Source organism: Opisthocomus hoazin, chromosome 1 (assembly GCF_030867145.1).
Source record: "Opisthocomus hoazin isolate bOpiHoa1 chromosome 1, bOpiHoa1.hap1, whole genome shotgun sequence".
Taxonomy (NCBI): Eukaryota; Metazoa; Chordata; class Aves; order Opisthocomiformes; family Opisthocomidae; genus Opisthocomus; species Opisthocomus hoazin.
In genome coordinates this window covers 118,667,980-118,684,928 of record NC_134414.1, presented here as the reverse complement: position 1 = coordinate 118,684,928, position 16,949 = coordinate 118,667,980, and the positions used below count along the sequence as shown (strand labels likewise).

Sequence of the window (16,949 nt, the reverse complement as noted above, 5' to 3'; positions counted from 1 at the left end):
GGATAGTGAGCATTGGCTACAAGGCAGGGGTTTCTTCTATGAGGCAGCTCAAGTATTTGGCTGGGATTCATTTTGTCTAGCTCGTTCTGGAATTCTGCACTTTCCTTTTTTTGTTTTTCGTAAAAATCTTTGTCTTCTGTCTGTCTGTCAGCACACTGCCAACCGCAAGATCACAAAGCCTTTTGGTTTTGGTACTCAGAACTGCAGCTGTCATTTGAAAAGGCAATTTTTCTGCATTGCTAGTAAGTGACACCATTCCACATTACAGCTCATGTGCTCCTAAAGGACCACTTTATAATAACTGTGGTTTTTTTCCTGTGCTGTATTTTGGTGCAGTGAACAATTTGGTACATTCCGGTGTCTTACATAACCAGCAAGATGATAAGACATCTTTAGCGAGTGAGCACTGACACACTTACCTGGCACGAGTCCAGATGGTGAAGGACTTGCAGTTAGAATGTGCTTAAAAGAAAGGCAATCTGAAATCCCTAATGCTTGCTTTTAACGCTGTGTGTTACCATAGGAGTTATTTTTGCTAGGGTGCAAAGGCCCAGTGGCAGGTGTGGGACTGATGCTCCATTGTTCTTTAGCCCGTACACGTGACTCCTGTAAAATAAAATGATGGGCAAGAAACCAGTCCTGTTGATCAGGAATCACAGAATCACAGAATGGTAGGGGTTGGAAGGGACCTCTGTGGATCATCTGGTCCAACCTCCCTGCCGAAGCAGGGTCACCTAGAGCAGGCTGCACAGGACCTTGTCCAGGCAGGTTTTTAATATCTCCAGAGAAGGAGACTCCACGACCTCTCTGGTTCCACTTCCACTGAGACAAGGAGGCGGTGACCCTCTCCCTGCCCAGAGCCACTGCTGGGTCCGTATGGGGAAGCCATCCCCTCCTGGTCATCTACACAGGGGGAAGAGCCGTCCTGGGGCTGCGGGTCTCAGAGCAAAACTGAAGGCTGCTTGTGATGGGCAACATGCGGGAGATTTGGCAGGTCGCCGGTTCTTTATGTCCTCTGCTGCAAATGCCTCACGTTTTGTGCTGAGCATTGTTAGCCCATGTTGAAAGAAGAGCCCATCTCCCTTCGTGATTTCTCCAACTGGTCCAAATGTAGAAACAGAGCGTTCCTTTTAAAGGACTGGTGGATAACTACTTTAATAGTAGTGGAAAACTTTCTGATACTAAAGCTCTCTGTCACTGGGAGTGAAAGGCACTCTGGTCTTATTATAGTGATTTTCAGCTCTCAGGATGAAGCTTTCCTGCGCCTCCATGGGTCATGTGGAATGATTTTGTAGCTGTGGTGAAAAGGTTAGCAGATAATTTTGTTACACTTTTTCCTTGAGACTCTTTCCATTGCCATGGGGAAGTTTGTGAGCCAGCTCCCTGGCACTGATAGCTATGGAGTTAAGCAGCTCCCAGCAACACCGGTGTTAGTGCCCTGAGCACTGCAGTCTGCTCACACGGGGTGCTGGCTGTCCAGTCTGCTGGACTGCAGGGTGGAGGTCTCTTAGGTAACATAGATTGTATTCGTAAATTCTCAGGGCTTCTCTTAGTGTCAGTGAACTGTTCACTCCTGCAGGGTCTGCTGACAGAAATCTGGCTGGGACGTAGTGTTGTTTGTATTATTTTCGCTAGAAATAGGAGACATTTATGCTGATAAGAGACAGTTATTGAGCAGATTAAAAAAAAAAAAAAAAGTAGTTCCTTTTTATCCTTTCTTTCTCATCCTAGATAGGTTATTTTTTCTCCTTTCCCTTGTGGGTAGGGGAGGAAGCTTTACAAACTGTGTTTTTACACCCCGTTGATAAATGAGTTTTGAGTGTCAACACTCAAATGTCCTGTGCCATCAGCTCTGTGAAACTGCAGTGAAATATGCAAGTGAGGGAGAAAAAAATCCTTCGGTTTCAGCCCAGCTGAGTCCCCTGCCAGGGTGCTGTGGGGAATGTTGATAAACATTGGGAAGGGCTGAGAGGTGGCAGAGGCAGGTGAGGAGCCGGCGGCTTCTGAGGGACCACAGGAAGCTGCCAGGGCATCTCTTCCAGCGTCTGAGTGCCAGAGGTTCCTGCTCAGGGGAAGCCTTTACGACTCTTCTGGTTTTACATTCCCTGGATTAAGGAAATAAGTGATGCAATGGAAATGCAATTTTTAATACGCATTTCTGGTAGGGATGATATTTTACATCTCCCTCTGCCTCTGCTGAGTAAGTGCTGTTAGCTCCAGTTATTCCTTCCTAAGGAAAGTCTTCTAATTCATCTTTATCGGTACTCCAGGTAGAGGTGATTTTGGCTTTTTTTTTTGTTACCTGGCATGGCTGTGCTGTCAGTGCTGCTGCTGCTGGGGCTAGTAGACGTGACTGCTGCTGCGGACGTCGCGCCTAGAATAAAAGCAGGGTCAAGGTGGAGAGGTGAAAAGAATCGTGAGTAACTCAGGCTTTTCCTTCTCTTCTGCTCGGCTCGCTGTTTGAAGAAATGTCTTAGGCCTCGTTTTGCTGTGTAATTCTTCCTCTCCGGGAGGTTATTCTTTAATAATAACCTTAAAGCCATACAATTTTAGGTATTTAAATATGCATGCAGAAAGCATGGGCCACACCTTCTGTATGCTCCGCACATCTGCAGTACAGTCCTGAATTTCACCGCAAGCGTTCCGAGCTGCCTGTGCTGATTAACTCCTCTGTTCCCAGAGCTGTAAGAATCCCAGGCTACAATCAGCTGTACTTTTTCTATTTACAGCCTTACCATTTTGCATGCTATTTCAAATGTTAGCATTGATAAAAGTAGAGGATTTTACAGGTACGCTGTTGTGTGAAGGAACCATGGTGATTATACTGGGCAAATTTATGGATACAAATGGATGACTGCAGTTTAATATCTACAGATCTAGAAAGGGGGATTTAATGCAGCATTGCGGCTTGTGCAGGGTTTATCGATGTTGCACTTAGAAAATAACATTACTATTAGAAAAGGAAAGTAGATGAGTCATAACAATATTTGGGAGTGAGACTTCCTACTTCATACACAGTTGCTGGACTGAAATACCAAGGTGATTATTTTCATTTAAAGGGCAAGTCAGGTCTTGCTGAGATTATTGTTTATTCCTGTCCAGCTATAAAAATAAGCATGCCCATGATGGGCAACAGACTATTACCATAACGCCTGTGAATTTTTGCTATGCTTTCCCCCCCTCCCCGAAATACCTAGCTTACAAAAAGGGGAAGGAGTACTGAAAATGGAATAAAGGTTTGCAGTTTAATTCAGCTGAACGTGTTGTGATTAATTGGAAGATGCATGTGATGGAAGTCCCTAAAATAACCAGAAGACGGAGGGGTGGCTGTTGGTATCCTTGGGATGGGTATTGTCTTGACAGTCACGTTATCAGAAAACTGATCTGCAGCTTGAGTAATATTTGTTTGTCATGAAGTACAAACATACATATCAATAAATCTGCCACTTCGCTTGGTCCCCCAAATCAGCAGCATTAAGGAAAGAGGATAGAGTGGAACTGAGAACTGCCTTATCCACTCACAAGTCATTCACATCTGAAAAACACACTGCCCAAACTGTCAGGATGTTAATGTGTGAAGAAGTGCTGCACCAAAGTAACATTGTATAGTTTCTAAATATCTAAGTGTATTAACTAATTATGGCCCAAAGAGCCCTTTGATTTAATGGATGTGGAAACTGAGGCACAAATCTAATACGACCTGAGAAGTGTTGATTGAATGTTTCCAAGGCATGTTTCTTGCTCAGTAAAAAGATCTTCTGAAAAGTGTGCCTGTATATCTTCTCAAGTACTACCTTTTATGAAAAAAAGCCAGTTCCCAGAATAAAAATACTGTGTTTTCAGTTTGATTCATTGATTTTCAGGTGTTTGGAAATTTGTGATTCTGAGTCTTTAGTCTTGAGTTTTGTTTTTTTCTTTATGAAGAACTGAAATAGATGGAGATGTAGCTTTTAGTGTCTCACAAAAGGATTACTGAATAAATTAATCAGCTTGGGATGACATTTAGCTATGATGAGTAAATTGCACAAAGATTCAGGAGTTTAAGAACACCACATCCTTTGGAAATTGTTTTGCAACTACAGTAGGTCATTTGATGTCATTAGTAGTTAGCTATTAGACCTGTAAGTTCAAATTGTTACCTTTCTTCAGGACAGGGGGCTCTCAATGAGCACTTTAGAAAATTGCTAATATTTGAATAAAGGAAAACCAAGGATGTAAATTAGTTTTTATATCATACTGATATTGCGATACTTGCTTAGAGAGATGAATTGTGCAATGTGTTGAGAGTTATGGAGCCAAAACAAGTATCCTTGAAATGAAGAGGTGTTTGGATGAGACCTTTCATTTAAATATTAGCAGTGTTCTCACTAAGAGCAACTGCTGGGCAAGAGAGATTTTACAGGAATGCCATTTGAATTGTATACCATTTGACTTTGCTATCCATGATGTCCAAATTTCTCTAGTAGCGGAATGCAGCTATCCTCCAGAGCTGGGTGCTGTGGGAAGTAGCTAGCTCCTTCTTAGAAAGGAGAAGGCAAAAATGTTGCGTAATCATAGTTGATTGATTCTTTGTCAATTGCTATTAATGTTATATATTTGCCTGTCAGTTGACAGAGTACTTGAGTGTTCTCTTGCTGTATTATTTTTGCATATCCTAGTTAAAATACTACTAAAAAATACTCTGAGAAGGTGTGTGATTATGTAATATATGTATGTTCATTTAATTGGGTTACACTTACATTGCATAACTCAAGCCAAACAAATATGACTTTAAACGAAAGAGGACATGGCTGGTTTCTGCACCTCTTAGCAGGAACTTTCACTAAATTATTCAGGTATAGCAGTTTCACAATGCTTTAACAGTCTTTTGTATTTGCAGTATAGAGAGATTTCAAAATACTTTTGCCCCAAGTGGTCTTTTAAAAGGTAGAATAACTCTTTAGATTCTCTGTGATGCTTCTTTAAACAAGGTTGTGGCATAGTAAGAGGCATAATGAGTTGCCCAGAAAAGTCGTCGTGGTCCAGCAAGGACAGCAACAAAAATCTCATTTCTGTGAGTGGTGTCTGCTTTATCTGAGGTTACATCTTCTTGGACAGAGATTTGTTCTTTACTTTCTCGTAGAAGGGTCTTGGAGCTGGGAAATTTGTAGCCTAGTTTCTGCTCCCCCAACAGCTCAAATGAATGAAATCAGATTTGGGACAAGTAGGGAGAAATGATCATTTCTGACAAATATAACAACTGCAACAAAAAGTAGTATGGAAGGAAAATAAGGGGATTTATTACCATATGCATCCATACTTTTCATTATAAAAGCATCTGGGTGGGGTGGGGGTGAGCAGCACATATATTGGAGGCAATATTAAATATATAAAATGTTTAAATATATCAAAAATATTATTGTTTAATTGTGTATACTATGATGTTTTCTTCTGGCACATGTTATTAATTCTTTGTATTCACTTCACTTTTAAGAAAGCCAGCGACTATTGTTTAAATGCCTATATTTTCCAACTTACATGCTTATGATCATGGGAAATAATGCAAAGGAATCTCGTTGTTATTTTGATACTGAAGTGGTAATGTTTTAAGACTGTCTTACTATCCCTTAGAAAAATTGAATTACAGAGTAATACCATGGTTATCATTAGTTGCTATACGCTACATATAATTTTTACATTGAAGAATGTACAAGCATATATTCCAACATTTATAGCTTTGTATATTTATTGCTGTACTATATGTAATTTTCTTTATTAGGAAATTTTAATCAAAATGTTTGCTTAATCTATGAATAAAATATATTTTCTCATTTTATAGAGAATAAAATTGTAATTTTCTGGGAAAGTTTTGGATGTCATATGTAAAGACCAGAATTTAAAGTTGTCACAGAGTGAATTGCTGTAGCAGAAATGTGTGTTTCATATTTTTGGTAGAAATAGAGTTATGAAGTTTTAAGATTTTACAAGGCATTAAAACTATCTGTTGTTCAATTCAGTCTACAGTTTAGGCAAAGAGCTTGAGATCAGCATCATTGTCTTACTATAGTTGTCACTAGGAATGTCAAATGCCACAGTTACTGTTAGGAATGTCACTAATATATCACAAGTAAAGAAGAGTGGTAACTGTTCTTGCTGATTCTTTGTATTTTGAAATGTATATATGTACACACATATGCATACATATGTGTATGTAATTTACACATATATAAGCATATGTAACATATACGTACATATACTTTCTAAAAGCTCCGTAACTTTCTCACTTGAGCACTCTGGGACAAAATATACTCTTGCTGAATCTGACCGATTGTGAAATTTTCCTATAGTTTAGTTGGTTTTCGTGAAGAATTGATTTTAACGGAATTTTAACATTTTTAGCAGAAATTGTGCACTAGGGAAACATCTGAAAGAGAAGGTCTGGCAGTAGGACTGACTCTTGCGAAAAGACTGACTTTTAATTCAAATTTTTACCCTTGAAGCTTAGAATATAAAGAGCGCGCATGCATCCTGTGGGCTGACAGTGATTCTGTGATTCTGTGTGGGCCTCGTTCCTTTGGAGGACCTTCGCGTAGGCAAAAGGATGATCAGGAGTGCAAAGCCACACGGCTACAGGATTCAGACTGTCACTCTAGAGCAGAATGTGGTGTGCTTTTGTGAACATTGAATTTAATGTTCAAAACATTTTACAACTCGATCTGGTAGAAAAAGAGGGTAAAAGTAAAGTAGTTACTGGACAATAAAGGTCTCTGAACAGAGGACAGAGCTAATGTTAAGCTGATAAACATTGTAAATATATGCATAGTAAAGGTAACCGCTTATAAAGAATTTTTGTCTTTATTATGACCTTATTTTATAATTTTTATAGTCTTCGTGTCTTGTTCAAAAGTACAGTTTCTCATTTTTGTCGCTAAACTGTACACAGCCTAAACGTAGAATATGCAGTGCAGAAGAAGGAAGGCAATAAGGTTATCAAGGTTTTGTAAGCAATAAATCTAGCAACTAGAACTAGCACCCCCCACAAAGTCAGCGTATGTGTGATATTCTTCTGGATTTCAGAACTATCAAGCTATTCGCAGAATATATGGAATTAGGAAATGTAAGAAAAATTTCAGTGTATTTGTTAATCTAACCTATCGGTATCCAAATTACTCTATAAAATTAATATATTTATTATGTTTATAAGAGTTTTTACTTTTTAAAAGTAAATGTGTACATGCATATATAAAAGGGAAAAAAATACTGGTAAATAATAGTGACATTTTTCTACTGCTCTCTCCCTAGAGAAAAAGGCCAACCACGATAAGCACCTTTTCCTGTCTGGACAGTGAATACATTTCACTTTTCAGATTTATTTAGAAGTAGACGATGATTAAAATTCTGAATCCATTGAGGGATGTATTGGGACAGAAGACTTTAAAATTCTTGTAACGTGTGAGATAAAGAGTAACAGAGATCATTTCCTCTAATTACTTTCAGTATTCACATAAGCTTCCAGTGGCTAAGGAATTTCCTTGAAATGATACTGGTAATCATAATTTAGTTTATGATTTTAAAATATTTTGCTTTTTTCAGGTTTACACTGGTACCTGAAACCTACTTGGTCTTTCTCTATGACTCAGCTAATACTGAGTCATCAGTCTAACATTTAATGTGGGTACACGCAGAGCTACTTTACTCTGTTAAAAGCTTTAACAGTCTGCTGTTACGGTGCTAAAAGCCCATCAGCCGCATGTTAGTCATTTCTTAGTCCTAGTCCAGTGTTTTCTAGGTAGGATAAATAAGCTGAAATTGTTTATGTGTTTTCTGCTGAAATGTTGTATTGCTATTCATTGATTAGTTGACTATTTGTGAATTTATTATGGTATTTCATACTCACAATTTTTACCGATCTTCCATTGATAAATAAACAGGATCCTAATTCTGTTAATGCAAAATCTAACTGTTGCTTTCCAAGTTTCCTCAGACTCATTGCAGTTTAGACAAGTTGAAATGTGCACTGGGGTTAAATATTGCAAGTTTTTCCATGGTTTATGCTTGCATATAAAAAAAATATATCCTTCAAATAATTTTTGTAAGAGGGAAAAGAAACCTGGTATGCAGCTGTATCTGTGTAAATCCGTGAAAAAGATACTTTCCGATTTAACCGTAATGTTGCTGCCTCAAATATAAATACACATGAATAGAAAAGGATCAATGGCAGTACTGAAAGAAGTTAGGAGAAATATTGTGTGGCAAAACACTTTAAAAAACACCTTTGCTTGCAGCGTTAAGAACATGTTAAGTCTATCTGCTGTTTCACTGAGAAGGCCATCTCCGACTTTGAACCAGACCCAGGTCCGTAGGTTGGCACTGCGAGCCTGTCACCAAAAATCCGGGAATAAAACCTCATAGCACCAATGTAGTGTTCAAAGGCAGGCATTCTTTATTGCAGTGCTGGATATACGGGGGATAATTCCACCGAACGTGCATACCTCATACCTTTTCCGTGCAGTTTATATAGATCAAAAATATACGTATTCATTAGGTTACATAACCCATTTCTTTCATAGTAAAATTGGTCCATTTTCATACACTCCTCCCACTCACGCTTGCGCAGTGCCTCCCAGCAGTGGTCGTCTGGGGTCCCAAGATGAAGGCTCATCCTCTTCATCACAGTGTTTGTTGATTGACTTTTGTTTCTGCGCAAACTCAGTTCTCTTCTGGCTCACATCCACACAGTAGGGTCATCTTGACCGGTTCTAGGCGACTTCTAGCCCCTATCAAAAACTAACCCCTTTGTATGGAGATGCAAGACTCTCTGCTTCAGTTAATTTACACAATAGATAGGTACTATAATGCTATTTCTATTAAAAATCCCCTTCACTACTATTGTTTAACATTAATGGTTACCTAGAGACTAGACCCTCTGTTCCCAGACCTAATGTCCAGATGGGTAGGGCTGTACCAGGAACATAGCAGCACTGTTCATGTTTATGGTCAACTCATTTTATCACCCCGGTTACAAGCCCAGTGTGCCCGTGTTGGTTGTGGCCGGGAGGAGATGGCCACCCGCCCAGCCTGGGAGCCCCTGGCATGGCCCTGCCTGGGGTGGCCCTGCCCAGCACCGAGGGGCATCCTCGGCCGGCACCGCAGCTCCAGCACCTGCAGGGCAGAAGGACGGGCGTCATGGTGGGTGCTCAGACTAAAGGACTATCGCACAGTCAGGAGGTGGGGGGGTCTCAGGATGGAGGACAGCGAGGGGCAGCTCACTGCTGCCCGAGCAGTTAGGGTAATCCCGAGACGATGTGAGCTGCTGTGGTCCCAGGCATGCTTTTTGCAGAAGGATTTTTAGAACGAGGTGGGCTATAAGGTTTAGGGCAGATGGACTGCTCTGCAGTTGCCATCTTCACGGGGAGCCGTTAGCCCTAATGCGACACTGCCCGGGCACGTCACTGGCTCTGTGCCCGTCTCTCCTCATGGGATTGACCACTGGGCTCCCCGGACAAAGAGCTGCTGGGGGCACGCCACGGGCAAGAGTTTAATTTCTCTGCCCAGATGGATTCTTCTGGTTTGGTGTTAAAAATTGTAAGGTTGAGTACACCTGCTTTAGATTGCTAAAAGAAGTGTTCTTTTAAAGAAACCAGCAAGTTCCTTTTCTTACAGAAAAGAATAAAAATTTTGTTTTTATTGAACTGCTACAGAGTAGTCTCTGATGTTCAAATTTGCTCTTTTGTTACAGTATTTAACCCTGACGTGTATCAAAGCATTTAAATGTGCAAGTTTGCCTATCAATATTATCATCTTACACTACATGCTTCACTGGAAGCTTTAAACAGAATCCCAAACCTAAACCGTTTAGTGATCTTCAGTGTCAAAAGTGTAACCAGAAAGGTTTAACACAGCCTTTCCTAACCTTGAGGCCACCTTCAAAGTACTTTTTTTCTGCTTTCAGGTTGTTGTATTTCGTATAAGAAATCTTGTTTCACACAATACTGTCTTAGAGGATAGCGCTTTATCACAGACATTTTAAAGTCAACTAACTCAATATCTAAAAAGAACTATGAATAGAAAAGATAGTTGCCTTTAGATGCTGGAGACATTTTTTTCCCCTTGAGTAGATGTGGCTGATAAGGAACTTGGAAGAATGGTGAAAAGAGAGATTAAGAAAAGAAGAGAGATTTAAAAAGGGAGAAAAAAAAGAAAGAATTGGAAGCAAACAAAAAAGTGACAGTTTAATAGCTGAAGGCTGAAGGAAAGTAAAGAAAAAGAAAGATAAGAAGGAGAAAAGAAGACAATCTAGAAGGCCATAAAACAAACTACTGCTGTTACCATTTAACTAATTTGCAAAATCTCATGCAAACTGCTTAGGCTGTAGGATTAACTTCAGTGTCTCACTTTCATCACACTGTCTGTAGGATCTAGGAAATGACCTCTTAGGTTGAGAAATAAATTTACTTAGAACTTTAATTTGTCTAAATTATGAGGATAAAATGAGCTGTTTTATTTTAAAATTACCTCAGTAAGATTTTATGGTAGAAACTGAAGTGAGATGACATTGATTCATAAAAGCATAAAGATTTCAGAGTAATTAAAATTTGGAACATTTGGTGCCCCAGAACTTTTGACCTTTAATAAATTTGAATGGAATTTAACTGAATTTCAGTGTACAGTGTACCGTGTGACAGTCAGTGAAGCTGCTGTGAGCTTACGTTTCTGTAAGACACTCCACAATTTCAAGAGAGCCCTTGAATGATTTTGAAGCACTTATGTGAAGAGAAAAAAGCATGATTTGTGCTCCATTTGCCCTATTTTTGTGTAAAATTATTTAATTATAAATTTTTAGAAACTTTATTTTTCATTTATTATTTCTTAACAACAAAAGGTTTTTTTTGTGACTTGATTATGTTGAGAGATAAATACCCATTTCTCTTTGTGGGCCTCCCTGTACCATCTGTTAAAGTCAGCCTGGATATACAGTCCTTTAGATATATTGATGATCATTTCTTTTTAATCACTCTGTAGTCAAGCCTTAAAACATGATGTGTATTTCCTAACACCTACAAGAGTAGCTTTTTGTATTTTTTTTATTTGTAACTCCTTATTTTAGCTGTCGTTTGAAGGACAATGGAAGAGTTAACACCATTCTTTACATGCACTCTACTAAAATTCTCAGTGACTGCATTCCCTTCTTTTTTCTCCTTATCTTAGATAGTCAGGCTCCCCAATAATTCATCTCCCTCTGCCTCTTTGCTTGCTGATATATGGAATCATTAGGCACAAGTATCCAAACAGGAACATGAGGACCACCCAGTACCTAGATAAGAAGTTTATGGTGCTCCAAGTCTGCTTTCCTGCCAAGAGCACTGTTATTAACTTCAAACGTCTAAAACCATGAGTAAAAACCGTCAAGATTTAGAAAAGAACAGTAAAGAACCTTCTCATTCCCCTTACAGTGAGCTTACACCCTTGCACTTGCACTCAGCTCCTCCATTTTCCGGCTGTTTCCCGACACAGGGAAGATTCAAATAGTCATCGCTCATCTCCAGGGCCTGGAGCTGTAACTGGGACACTGTATTGTGTCCCACTGTTAGTGAAGCTGCAAGACGTGGCCAGCTGCGTGAGACACAGATGCATTGCTTAATAATAGGGGAAAAAGGTCTCTGAAGCACGGCACTTTTTATGTATTTGCTTTTTCTCTTCAAGGGGTGCTTTCCTTTTGATGATCTTTCTCCTCTTCTTGTGGATCTGTCAGCCTACTTTTCCACAGCCAGCAAAGAGAAAGGAGGCAAGGACTCTCAATTCCTCCCTGCCCCTCCAGGGAACAGCAGTTCGGACTACCACAATGCTGTGTTGCCTGGGCATGTGCTTAGGAGTGTCTTTATCCCGTCATCTCCTGTGTTCATTTCACTTCTGCCTTATCCTTGTGCCTTCTTTCATAGAATCATAGAAAGTTTTGGGTCGGAAGGGACCCCTAGAGGTCATCTAGTCCAACCCCCTTGCAGCGAGCAGGGACACCGCTAACTAGATCAGGTTGCTCAGAGCCCTATCCAACCTGGTCTTGAATGTTTCCAGGGATGGGGCCTCCACTACCTCTCTGGGCAACCCATTCCAGTGTTTCACAACCCTCATTGTAAAGAATTTCTTCCTTATATCTAGCCTAAACCTACCCTGTTTTAGTTTAAAACCATTACCCCTCATCCTGTCACTGTTGTCTCTACTAAAAAGATTGTCCCCATCTTTCCTATAGGCTCCCTTTAAGTACTGAAAGGCTGCAGTCAAGTCTCCCCGCAGCCTTCTCTTCTCCAGGCTGAACAAGCCCAACTGTCTCAGCCTGTCCTCATAGGAGAGGTGCTCCAGCCCTCAGATCATTTTTGTAGTCCTGATCATTTTTGTAGCCTCGGATCATTTTCTTTACCACTGTCCTGGTTTCGGCTGGGATAGAGTTGATTTTCCTCTCAGTAGCTGCTGTGTTTTGGATTTAGTTGCCGGCTACCAGGTTAAACTATGACAATCACATACTTTTCTGGTGCACCAGTGGTGATTTTTGAAGCTTCTTCAAGCTTTTCCAATCTACTGCATCTTTTCCAATGCCTTGTGTTAGTGTTGCCAACCCACGTGGCAGTGAACCCTGGGCAACCAGCTTTCCCATGGAAATGAGCAGTCTGGTACTGCTGTGATCAGTATTCTAGTCTATCTTTGGGAATTTTTTTCATAACTTTTGGAGAACTGGGGGCTCGACTGGTATTTCCACCATCAGAGCTACTTTATGTGGCTCTCCTAAGTACCTGTTGAATTTCACCAAGGGGAAGATTTTGGGTTGCAGGTTGTAGGACCAGAAAATCTGGCTACCACTGCAAAAGTTCAGGCTAAACATGGCAGCATTCCAGGTGCTTGTATTGACCAATGCTGTAGCCAAAATAAAAAGCTTTCCTTTTAATTTTGATTTTTTAGCAAAGTCTTGATTTCTGTACCAGGAGTTGCACATATGTGGTTCTACAGGGGGCTATTTTGTTTACACAGCTCCTGTAGGTGGTGATGCTTGTGCACACCTGTGTCAAAGCTTCCAGAGAGAGCCAGACGTAGGAATCCATTGGCACTCTCAAGACTTTCCTAAGTCAAAGTCCTTTGTCTTGGCTTATAGAGAAGGCTTTACGTTTTTTCTATACAACATAGTTTTCCAGAAAACAAGTATAAACATAGTTATTAGTTCATTTTATTTTTATTTACTGTAACATAGGTCATGCATATTTTTCTGACGTGCCATTTGTTTGGTTTGTTATTTGTACATCCTTAAAAATGAACAGTTGCCTGATTCATCACTGTCCCGTTTCAGGTCTGCCCTCAAGTGAAATTATTGCTCTGTAATGATATGATGCTACATTACTGATGTTCTAAGTCTGACCCTCTTGTTACAGATGAAAAAAACCTATGGCAATGAATACTCATAGAAATACTTATTTCTGTGTGAAGGATTAATAAACAAAGATACCACAATTAAATGAAGATAATGTGTATGCATTTTTTAGAAATGGAACGTGATGTCAACCAGGAGGTATTTCTGTGTGACAGGATGCATGTAGGAAAAATAGTGAAACAAATTAATTAACATGAAGCTTGCTCTGGATAGAGCACCTCCAGGCTAATGTGTACTTTATGCTTCCTGGACATTCTTTGGATTTTTGTATAGGGCTATAAAAACACCAAATCAGAGAAGACTCTTCCTAAAGTGTAAGTGGTTGATAATGCTGCATTTCTTTCTTTCGCTGTTCCAAAACTACAAAAGAGCAAACTCAGGACAACCATTGGTACAAATCCTGAAGAAAGGCTTGTGGCCTTGAGTTTATTTTCTAAATGGCTGCTTGTTCAGTGGCCCCATCAGTGATGCGTTTTACTTGCTTTTTGCAAACACCCATTTAAACAGTGTTTGTTCACAAATGATTAGGGAATGGCTGTTCTTTGTATAATTACCCATATTTACATTCTTGCAAGTAATAAATGACAAGTATTTCAACTGTTCTCATTCTCTTTAAAAGTTTGCAATCCAATTAGGCCCCAAAAACTATAGCATGTTAGTTCAGGGACTAGTCATGTAATACCTAAAGAAACTTTACACAAATATGAGCAAACATAGATTTAACAATGCATATCCAGAGTTTGTTCTTCAGAAACGTATTGCCTATATTTCAAGGAATATATTTATAAAAATCAGAATTACTTCTTAGACAGTGAAAGAATACATGACATCATTTATTTGCCATAACTAGTTTTACTTCGAACTGTGATACAACATTATATGCTTTTTCTGTGATACAAAATGACTAAGGCGAAATGCCATGAAACTTGATTTGTGCCCTGCAGAGTGCTTGGAATATCAGTGGGTTTTTACTCAGGATTGAATATGATACAAAACAAAAACAACACAGAAAATTAGGCAATTCACATACAGAAGCAATGATCAAGCCTATAGATGCTTGTCTCACATTGGTAGTTTTTAGTATCTTCAGAGGCACATGCATGCATATTTTTAATTCCTTCCCCTCCCTTTCTGTCTATTTGTAGTACAAACCTCTGTCCTCAGCACCAACTTTTCCTGCAGAAGGGATGCTCATAGGGTCTCTCTCTCCTGTTCTCATGGTACATGTGAGATCTTAGCATCTCTGAGAAACTCCATGCTGCAGGGCTCAGTAGGAATTTGGGCAAAATGGAACAAAAGGCTTTTTCATTTGTGAGCCACATACTTGAGTGGAGGAAGGCACTGACTACTCATAACATACGAAAATTCTGTATTTGAGTAATTAATGTGAAAATTGCATGAGTTAGAAAGCTCTACAAAATTTAACACCTGGATATACTGTGTAGTCAATCTCTGTGTGAAAAATCTATTTATGATGACTTGATCTGAAAAACGTACCTGCTACAGAAAAATACATTTATTTACTACTATTTTACATATGTTCAGAATCGGTCAGTTCACTACTCTCAATTACACTGCCTTTCATCAAGGGTTTTATAGGTTTCAGCCTACCCAATGGACTGAATTATCAGGCTGGGAAATTACCCTGTGGAATGTTTCCTCTGATATATTGCAGTCCAGAAAATGGATTTGCTTTTGTTCCCTGCATTTTTATTTGCATTTGCTCCTTAAGGGGCTTTGCTGAAAGGAGCTACCTTTTGGAGGTCTTACTCTCTTTTGTCCCTTCATTCGTGCTCTCCCAAAACAATTCTTGGCTGTCACGCAGTGTGCAGAGAAAGCCCCTCCATGTTTTGGGGCTACCTTGTGTATCTGTCACCAGTGCAGGATGAGGAGACACGTGGACACTCTAAGCAGAAAGAGTCAGTGAGGAAGAAAAGTCTCCCAGTTGCTGACCCTTCTTCTTCTATGTGCTAAATCAGAGCTGAGGAGGCTTCAAGAATTTACCTATATCCTTAGTTATGAAACCCATTTTTCTCAGAGAGGTTTCTGCCACAGACACACAATGCACTACAGAAAAAGTAAGGTGTTTAATGAGAAACAGATGGGGCCAGTGTATTGTTAATGGAGAAAGACTACTGTTTTGTGTGAAGAGAGGCCAGCTTGTAACATTAGGAATAAAAACAGAGTAGGTCACAAGACGTTGTAACAAGCTGTTAGTTTTTCACTTGGTGTTTTAGATAGTGCTTAAAATAATGTCTCTTTAACATTTTCTGTCCACTGTGCAATCTGTGTGTATGTCTTCATTAAAAAGAAAAAACACAAAATAAAGCAACAAACCCACAGAAACTTTTGTATTCCCCTCTTTTTGTTGTTTCTAGTGCTTTCAATATCATTTTACAGAAATACTCTCTTTCTTAACACCAGTTATCCCTTTACAACAATATCCAAAGATAATATTTTTCTCACAATCAATTTCTCATTGCTATAACATCTGTTGATGTGATTTATTAATGTTCAGGTACTAATAAAGATACTTTTTTCTTTTTTGTGTGTGTTCAGCAACATAAAAAGAACCTAACTGCACTTTTCCTTGAAAACAAAGTCTGACTGACTTGGCTTTTTTTTTTTCTTAAAGACCATTGGGAATATTACAGCTTTACACGACAGCTACTAATGGTTTTATATCCAATGTTTGATTTAAAAATCACATGGTCCTGAATAGTAGTGTTTGTTTTTTTTAGCAAAGCCTGCTTAGTTTCGTACAGCACTACGACATTAATGTCTTTTTTTAATGACTATAAACATTTTAGTTTGCATTTTATATGCAGCACCTTTAAGCTTTAATTGGACATCTGATAGTCTGTGTACATAAGCACCTCCCAGATAATGTGGAAATTGTAGACTGAGAAGCAATGCTGCTATTGTGCTGGTGGATGCAGACTTTAGCCTGTTTTGTCAGATTGTCTCCCAGGAGTGTCTGCTGTGTTTCAGGAAACCCTTTTTATATGAACTGTTAGAAAAATATGAAAATGATGAGGCAAGTGCCGAAGCAAATCTTTGTCAGGTATTTCATCCCACCCAGATTATAAAGTTCACACTTTTTTTTTTTTTAATGTTTAATATTAAAATCATAAACTGTGATTCTGGTAAGGTTACATCTCTGTCTTTTGATACATGTTCAGTCTATTACCATATGTTATAAGTACTATCCATCATTCTGCTGCTGCAGATGCTTCGGCCTATACTATATCTTACTTTTGGGGGATTCATGCTGTAGCTGGAGAACGACAAATGCTATTGACTTGTTTTCTGACAGATTCTTTGAGAAGTTCTCCCTCTTTCCTTCTGTAGCTGCAACACCTGCTCTGTGAAAATGTGTGTCACCAGAATGAAGCGATTTTCCCTTTCTAACTCATTGTCACCACTTCATTTAACTACAGGAATCATCAGTGGTTACCTAACAATGCTGAATCAAGAGGCAATTAGAAGAGTTAGTTCATCTTGGGATGGTATTTTATCAAACGCATTTTGTTTCCGAAATAGCCCCAGGCCAAGA

The 16,949-nt window shown here is 39.3% G+C and overlaps 1 protein-coding gene across 7 annotated transcripts in view; it reads left to right on the top strand.

The window, feature by feature from the left end:
- ROBO1 (roundabout guidance receptor 1) overlaps positions 1-16,949 on the top strand; it is a 750,394-nt gene that overhangs the window by 202,719 nt on the left and 530,726 nt on the right. For 4 of the 7 annotated variants that reach the window (XM_075434019.1, XM_075434061.1, XM_075434028.1 and 1 more), the window contains exon 1: positions 2,230-2,416. The exons of 1 other annotated variant lie outside the window; for it this stretch is intronic. In XM_075434019.1, coding sequence (XP_075290134.1) covers positions 2,308-2,416 — 109 coding nt within the window. In that variant the 5' untranslated portion in view covers positions 2,230-2,307. Of the gene's footprint in view, positions 1-1,945; positions 2,201-2,229; positions 2,417-16,949 lie in introns of those variants that run through there. 2 more of the 7 variants (XM_075434043.1, XM_075434035.1) reach the window with 2 other exon arrangements.